Genomic DNA, 8,658 nt, shown 5'->3' with positions numbered 1-8,658 from the left:
AAGATGATGTTGGGCCCCAGGTCTAGTTTTTAGTGGCTCTGGTCAGGAATCCTGTGGAGCCAATGGAAGCAGGCTATCTACCTCTCATATTCTCTAATGCTGACCCTGGGGCAAGCCGCCGATCCCTCCCCACTAAAGCCAGAGCTGCTGACATGTCCACCCTGGGCCTTGGCCAGGACTGGCTTTTGTTTCTACCACTGGCTTGCTGAGTCTGTGTTTGTCCCTTGGGGCCCCTGTCCCTTTCCTGCCTATAAGAGCCTGCCCTTGTCTGGTTCTGGTTCTGGCATGTGCTCTGGGCCCTTCTTGGTAAGTATGAGTGGGAGAGAGGACAGGAGCTGAGCTCTCTGGTGGCATTCTATGATGCCAACCTTGGGGATGCCACTGGCTCACCCTGAATGCCATCGTATCCCAGGAAGACTACAGATGTCCAGACTGTTGCCTGTGACTCTTAGTTAAATGCCAAGTCCCTGCTCTTCCACCATTTTGTGACCTGTGTATCCACTGAGCCATGCACTAGGCTAGTGTACTTTGTTTTGGTGTGCTTGTGCACATGTGTGTGTGTGTACGTGCATGCATGTATGTGCATGTGTGTGCATGTGTGTATGTGTGTGCGTGCGCATGTGTTCACATGGATGTGTGTGATACATCCACCTCTCTCCACTCACATGGCACAGCAGCCCATTGTGAGCTGGGGCTGGAGGTGACAACACCCCATGTGGCTGAGATGGTGCTGTTTGCACGTGGGCAGGATGGGAGAAGGGTCACCCCAGGTCTGAGACAGACCTATCTCAATTCTGACACTGCCCAAGTCAGCCTTCAGTCAGAGATGCTACTGGGAACCAGATGGAAGATGACTGTGTTCTTCTCTCTGTAGGACCCGGCCAACATGACCCTGCAGTGCACCAAGTCAGCTGGACACTGGAGGGTAGGGAGTGTCTGGGAGGGGAGGGAGGGAAGAAGACAACCAAGAACCTCCCACAACAACTTCATTGAACCCCCTCATCCTGCAGGAGGGCTATTGATTGCCATGCACCCAAGGCTTAAACTAGGAAACAACCTGCCCAATTCACACAACCTGAGCTGGTCCCTACCCTTGAGCCACAACACCCAGTCTTTTTGCTGTGTTTCTTTGGCCATACGTGGCTTTGGAAAGAGAAACTAAAATCTGGGTGTGATAGCTTATGCCTGCCCTAGCTCTGGGGAAGTAGAGGCAGAAGGAAGCCTGTAAGCTCAAGGCCAGCCTGGGTCTTGTGAGGGCTTGTCTCACAACAAAGAACATAGCGGAGGCATGTAAATGTCTTTGATGAAGGCTTTGGGAAATGGAGACTCTGCTTGCATTCTTATCTGACAGTGGTCAAAGGTGGAAATGACAGAATTGTCCATACTCTCAGGCTGTGCTGTCTGGGACCATACAGTCTACTTTACTCGCCCACCTGGCCTTGGAGGCATGCGACCTCTGTTTTACCCATTTGGCTCTACCCCAAGTGCAGAATAAGATCTTCACCGCTCACAGAAACTTGATATTCACAGATCTTTCTTCTCTCCTGTGCAGATAGTGGTGTGGGATGAAGAAGGCTTCCAGGGCCGTCGGCATGAATTCACAGCTGAGTGTCCCAGCGTGCTGGAGCTTGGCTTTGAGACTGTGCGATCTCTCAAAGTCCTGAGTGGAGCGTGAGTCTGGAGGACATTGAGTCAGGGTGGTGGCGGGGAGGGCAAGAGGGGATCTCGAGAGGGATGCTGGAGCTTGTCTGTGTTCCCAGACACATCTCTCCAGGCTTTAACTGTACCTATGTGCCCCTCCCAAGTGCTCAAGAGTGTACATGGCTGTTGATTTAGTTAACTCAGGTTGTAAGGGACACCACCACACAGTCCCATTGGGTCTGAAAATGTCCCTCTTAGACATGAACTGAAAACTAACATCACTCAAACACTAACCCTAAGACTAGCATCTTGCAACTGCCTTTCCTACAAGGATGGGGAGTTTTGTAGATCTATTTACTTAAATAGAGAGTCACTGGCCACACATGACCATTGAGGAAGGATTTCACAGGCATAGTCTGTGACTTACGTACGAGCTGAGCTGTGTTTTTACTTCTACCTAATCTTAAGATCAAATGCAGTCATATGCAGCTGAAGCTTATCCCCTTGGGTAGAAGATCCCAGAAAGTTAGAAAGAAGACCAAAGAGGAGACTAGTACCCTCTCTGCATAAATCAGAGCCGAGGCTTTGTCTGTGGGCGCCTCCCGAGGTCACCTTGGTGGTCTGTGGGCATCTCACACCAAGGTGATTGTTCTTTGAGCTTCTGATCTATTCAGGTTGGGAGAGAGAGCTAGGCAGGACAGCTGGCAGTCAAGGGACAGTGTCCTGCAAGCTGCCAGGTGAGACCTCACAGAAGAAGAACCTGCATGGATTCAGAATGCTTGTTTCCTACTCAGACAGCAACACACAACTCTCCTGGGTTCTTTGTCCCTGAACTCAACAGAAAGCAACAGGGGCTGAGGAGGGTTTACCCCCATGCTGCTTAAGGTGGGAATGTGGAAGCCTCTTCCTCGGTGGGAAAAGAGGAGGGCAGGAGAAGCTCCCAGAGGCCTCTCTAAGGAGGGAGAATGAGAAACAGCTCAGGACAGACAGTGTCTCACTCCTCAGACTGCCAACCTCTGGGTCTGACAGGATCACAAGGAGGTAATGAAACCAAGGTCAGCCTATGGCTGACCCCTATCTGTACGTACGATGTGACCTTTGTGACAGTGTCTGTGTGAAGATCTCAGGGCACCCACCTAGGGCAGTCCCTTCCCTGTGGACACGGGAAGCCAATATAACGCTGGCCCTAGGCAGAATTTCCTATGTTGGGCTTAGGCAGGGTTTCCCATGCTTGGCATTAGTGAGGTCTAGGCATGGCTGTTCTTGGGTTGGGTGACTGACATGGATGCTGTGTCAGTGATGGTCTCCAATAACCAAAGGATCACTGTAGCCATTCCCAAGTTGTAAAAGTCGTAACCACCCAGGTATTGTGACGTGGCCTTAGAGTGAGTCACCCCACGGGAGCCCTGGCCTGCTTCTCACGTTGGTAACTCTTCTCTCTTGACATTTCTGCCCTGTCTGCCTGCAGGTGGGTAGGCTTTGAGCACGCCGGCTTTCAAGGGCAACAATATGTGCTGGAGAGGGGCGATTACCCAGGCTGGGATGCCTGGGGTGGTAACACAGCCTACCCCGCTGAGAGGCTCACCTCCTTCCGGCCTGTGGCCTGTGCTGTGAGTTCTACTGCCCTCACCCATCCTACTGCCCGCACCCCTGGGTGACTGCTAACAAACACTTGGGAATCAGATCTCTAAACCGGGATTTTCGTCCATCAAGGGAGTGATGTGGGTCTCTCTCTCTCTCTCTCTCTCTCTATCTGTCTCTCTGTGTGTGTGTGACTTTCAGTCTCTGTAATTTGAAATGAGGTGACAACAGCCATCTTGTGACTACACCCCAACATGAACTCTTAGCCTGTAGCAATTTTGGTTACGGTGGGAGCCCTTTTGGGTGGTACTCTTTTAATGGTTCAAGAACCCCGGGAAAGCTGGATGCCAGGGAAGGCAGGGCTGGCCAGGGAGACAGGTCCCTAGCTCATCATGGCTTCTCTGTTGTGCATTAATGCCCTTTGGTGATGCGTGGGTGGAGACAGGCTTTATTCTCCCACCCCAGGGAGATATAGATGGCTCCATGTTACGGCTGAAGAAACACCGTGTGGCAAACCTGACCTCAGCCAGCCGGCAAAACGCTGAATTGGGAGTTCAACCCATATGGTCACATAGCACGACACCCTACCTTTCTGCCTGATTTCTGTCACTGAACATTTAGATCAGTTCCTTCATGTTTTATGGCTGTGGTGGACATCCTTATAGTTACTGTCCTGTCCTTGTTCCTTGGAAGGACAAATGCTGAAGGGTCTTGTTGCCTGTTGCCCTTCTCAGAGCTCAGGACAGAAGGGCAACTTGGGAGGCAAAGGCTGAGTTGGGGAAGAGTGGCTTCTGTGTGTCCAGTCTGGCACCTGGCAGTCTGACCCAGCTTTCTGTTGTCTGTAGAACCACCGCGATTCAAGGCTGACCATCTTCGAGCAGGAGAACTTCCTGGGCAGGAAGGGCGAGCTGAGCGATGATTATCCCTCTCTGCAGGCCATGGGCTGGGACGGCACTGAAGTGGGCTCCTTCCATGTTCAATCTGGGGCGTAAGTGGACCCTGGCAAGACACAGAGATGTGGGAAGGGCTGGGACACATTCTGTAGAGACACGTGCCCAACATGCTGGAGAATGGAGGCTCAGGGACCACCAGACAGAATTTAGGGGATTGTAAGTGATTTACTGACACCTGCAATAAGCTGGCTTAGGGATGCTGTACATATGTGGGTCCCATGATCACCTTCGCGGGCACAGCTGGGTCCAGAAACTGCTGGGATCTGCCTTTATCTCCACCTTACTCCATCTGACTATATTCTTTTTTTCTTTGTTTGGTTGGGGTTTTTTGTCTTTTTCAAGACAGGTTTTTCTGTGTAGCCCTGGCTATCCCGGAACTCGCTCTGTAGACCAGGATGGTCTCGAATTCACAGAGATCAGCCTGCCTCTGCCTCCGGAGTGTTGGGCTAAAGGTGTGAGCCACCACTGCCTGGCTCTGGCTCTATTAAATCACAAAACGATTAAGCTCTCCCCCAATGCAAATGTGGAGACCGTCGCTTTACACTCCATCTCTAGGGAGAGAGAGGATCCCGGATTCCATCTAAGTTTTCAGGAAAAGAGCATCTAGGGCCAGCTTGGGTCATGTGCTCCCCTCTGAGCCAATCACTATGTCCAAAGGAACAGGATGCTCTGATTGGCTGGATAGGGTTACATACTTTTTGAGATACGGCTCACTCCGCCCCCGGCCCCGCCCCCTGCTTTGACAGGGACTGGGAGGGCGACCTGGTCTGTGAGCCTGGTCTGCAAGGCGTTTGGCTCCTGCAGGCAAGGATGAAGTTGGGAAATGGAGCTTTTGTTCAGAGAATGAAGATCTCTGTTCAGGATTTGTGTCAGTATGTCTGACACTTCTCTCATCGCTACCCTGTTCCAGAGAGGGCAGAGTGGAGAACAGGAATACTTGTCGTGAACAGTGCAGGGGTCTGTGTCTGGAAACAACTGTGAAGGAGAGAGAGCAGGGGCTGGACGAAGAAGACTTCCTGTCCAGCCCCTCATTCCTTCTTCACGAGACATTCACTGGCTTGCACAGTGTCAGCCTAGGAGACCAAGGGACTAGCTCCAGGCATTCTAGACCAGGGCTTACCCTAGGGAAGGCAGACAGCTCATAAGTAATCTTAAAATTATCCAATGTTGTCAGTGTTACAAAGGGGGGACAACCAGGGCCTGCCTGATGGAGACAGGTTAATAGTCTTGAGACTGTGCGCTGTAGCCCCGAAGAAAGGCCTTGAGCGCGGGTGCTGGGGTGGAGAGCCCCTGTGTATGCATGTGCAGGCTAGACCTTTTTGCTGCATCTCTGCCTGTCTTAGTTCCTGCCCCTGGGCCTCTGTGTGGTGACTGTATCTTCTATTTTCCAGGTGGGTTTGCTCCCAGTTTCCTGGCTACCGAGGTTTTCAGTATGTACTGGAGAGCGATCACCACTCGGGTGACTACAAGCACTTCAGAGAGTGGGGCTCCCATGCCCACACCTTCCAGGTGCAGAGCGTGCGCCGGATCCAGCAGTGAGCACGCACAGGCGACCAGGGGTGCCTGCGTGATGATTGAGTGACTGGCCAGAGGTTGTGGCTGTTCTTGGTTCTGGCTACCCCTATGTCCTCTGGGAACCCCACACCCCTGTCAGCCAGCCCATGCCCCACCAGCTCACGAAGCTCAAAGAAATAAAATTTAGAAACAAAAGACTCAGTATGGATTGTTCTCATCAATTTTAACCGCCTTCCTGACGAAGTACTTTGTAGCTCTGTAAAATTTCTTTGTCATTTGTCTGCTTTTTTAGTTTTTTTTTTTTTTTAAATCAATTAATTTTATGTATATGAGTACACTGTAGCTGTCTTCAGATACACCAGAAGAGGGCATCGGATTCCATTACAGTTAGCTGTGAGCCACCACGTGGTTGCTGGGAATTAAACTCAGATCCTCTGGAAGTGCTCTTAACTTCTGAGCCATCTCTCCAGCCTGGGTTGGTTTTTTTTTGTTTGTGTGTGTGTGTGTTTCTAACCCTCTCTCTGCTCTCTCTGTCTCTCTCTGTCTCTCTGTTTCTGTCTCTCTCTCTCTCTCTCTCTCTCTCTCTCTCTCCCTCTCTCTCCCTCTCCCTCTCTCTCCCTCTCTCCCTCTCTCTCTCTCCCTCTCTCCCCCTCTCTCCCTCTCTCCCTCTCTCCCTCTCTCCCTCTCTCCCTCTCTCCCTCTCTCCCTCTCTCTCTCCCTCTCCCTCTGTGTGTGTGTGTGCATGTCCACAACTGTGTTTGTGAACTCCATGGGTGCAGAAGAGGGCTTACAATCCTTTGGAGCTGGGTTACATGAAGTTCCGAGGGTTAGGTGTGAGAAATCTGCTCCCCGTGCTAAAACAGCAAGCTCTCTCTTAGCTGCTGATTGCTCTCTAGCCCCATTGTCTATTCACTCATCTATGCTTTAAAGATTTTTTTTCTTCTCTTTTATGTGTATGGGTGATTTGCCTGCAGGTAGGCCTGTGACCACCCGCGTGCACTGCCCACAGAGGGGCAGAAGAGGGCGCCCTATCCCAGGGACTGGAATGACAGACAGTTGTGAACCATTAAGTCAATGCTAGGACCAGAACATGGGTCCTCTGGAGGAGCCTAGTCCATTTGCACACACTGCCGGCATCTCACTCAGATGAGATGACTCTTTGCCATCGATCCGAGCCTGAGCTTCCATGGGTCTGTAGCATTTGCTCCTAACGTATCCATGTTCATGTCAACAAAACACTGGCTCGGGGTTTCCTCAGCTCCTCTGCAGGGGAGGGTCTCTCAGTCAAACTCAGAGCTCCCAGATAAAGCTAATTCTCGACTCGGCCCTTCCTTCCCACTCGGCATTTACACAGATTCTGGGGATCTGAACTCAGTCCTCTGTGGGATAAGTGGAACTGTATCACCAGACAAAAACTGGGAAGGTTGAGCTGATTGAGAAACCACAGTAATTCTCATATCTGAGAACAGTAGGTGATTTGTCTACTCCCGACCCGCCTCCTGTCCTGGAGCACGTGACCACGACACCCTACATGAACATCATGATCATTAGTTACATGGCACAGGGTTCTTCGTGCTAATGAGGTATCTCGATGGGAGGGCCCAGAGGGCTTAGCCAATAAGTTTCCCTTCCCAGACACTCCTTCCTGCAAAAGGTATTTAAGTTCTGGCTCACCTTGAGTGAGTGGTAATGCATCCATTTTCCACTAAGAATATACAGTTTAGACAAGCAAAGACTGTCTCTCTCGACAAGAACTGCTGTGGGGGGAAGCCTTCATCATACAGAGCCCTGCTGCCTAAGTCTCCTGCAGAAGACTCCTCTGTGCTCCCGGACACTCACTCCTGAGCTAAGACAGATTCTCTGCCCCATCCCCCACTCCCATACCCCACCCCCACCCTTCCACTCTCCCACTCTTCCATCCCTTTCTTCTTCCCCCCCACCCCCCACGCCCTTGTAGGCCTGCAAGCCTCCGTTCTGACTCCTCGAGGTTCCCAGTGGCCTCTGGGTGTCTTGGACTATGAGAACCCCCCAGCCTCAATTCCAATCTGTGCTGTTTCTCACCCGGGCTGCAGCCCCCATCCTAGGCTTCGTTATGCCACCCCTGAATGGGTATCTGTGGCATCCCAAAAGCCCAGCACCACCGTGGCAGAGGGAATAGAATGTAACTGTAGCATAGCGCCTGCCTCCCCGTTCTATCTGCCTGAGCGGTGCTCACACACCACAGCAGTGAGGCAGGAGGTGGGAGGCGGAAGTCAGACCCACAACCCTCAGCTTTTGTTACAAGCTCTGTAGTTACTGAGTGATTTTGAGGTCGTCTCTACATAGCCTGGGTTGACCTAGAGCAGCGGTTCTCAACCTTCCTAACACTGTAACACCTTCATACAGGTCCTCATGTGGTGGCGACCGCCGACCATAAAATTATTTCTGTTGCTACGACATGACTGTAATTTTGCTACGGTTATACATCGCAATGTAGATATCTGTGTTTTCTGATGCTTTAGGATGACTCCTGTGAAATGGCCGCTCAAATCCCTCAAGGGGTCATGACCCACAGGTTGAAAACCACTGGCATAGCACAAACGTCCTCCTGGGGGTGGCTAGGATTTAATTACAAAGCATTCTGCTTAGTGTGTGTGTGTGTGTGTGTGTGTGTGTGTGTGTGTGTGTGTGTGAGAGAGAGAGAGAGAGAGAGAGAGAGAGAGAGAGAGAGAGAGAGAGACTTAGAGGGACTATCCCCCTGTGCATGCTAGGCAAGAGGCTTACCACTGAGCTAGAAACCAGCCCCATCTCTGCCCTGTTTTATCTGTTTATCCTACATCCCTCGACCCCCAAGAACTTTGATAAACCAAGCACATGCCTGTCATCTCAGCACTCAAGAGACCGAGGCAAAAGGATTGCTTAAGTTTGAGGCTAGCCTGGACTATGCAGCTGATGTGAGACTTGAAGAGGTCAAAGAATTTGCCAGAGG

The 8,658-nt window shown here is 51.4% G+C and overlaps 1 protein-coding gene across 1 annotated transcript; it reads left to right on the top strand.

Moving 5' to 3' along the window:
- The first annotated feature begins 262 nt into the window (after window positions 1–262).
- Cryba4 (crystallin beta A4) lies at window positions 263–5,891 on the top strand. Its single transcript, XM_076922391.1, has 6 exons — window positions 263–306; window positions 875–925; window positions 1,553–1,671; window positions 3,110–3,251; window positions 4,068–4,210; window positions 5,567–5,891. The coding sequence occupies exons 1-6, from the start codon at window positions 286–288 to the stop codon at window positions 5,712–5,714; spliced, it is 624 nt and encodes a 207-aa protein (XP_076778506.1). The 5' UTR covers window positions 263–285; the 3' UTR covers window positions 5,715–5,891.
- Window positions 5,892–8,658: the final 2,767 nt, after the last annotated feature.

Source organism: Arvicanthis niloticus, chromosome 24, assembly GCF_011762505.2.
Source record: "Arvicanthis niloticus isolate mArvNil1 chromosome 24, mArvNil1.pat.X, whole genome shotgun sequence".
NCBI lineage: Eukaryota > Metazoa > Chordata > Mammalia > Rodentia > Muridae > Arvicanthis > Arvicanthis niloticus.
Note: the sequence above shows the minus strand (reverse complement) of the source record. Positions and strands in the feature narration are given on the sequence as shown.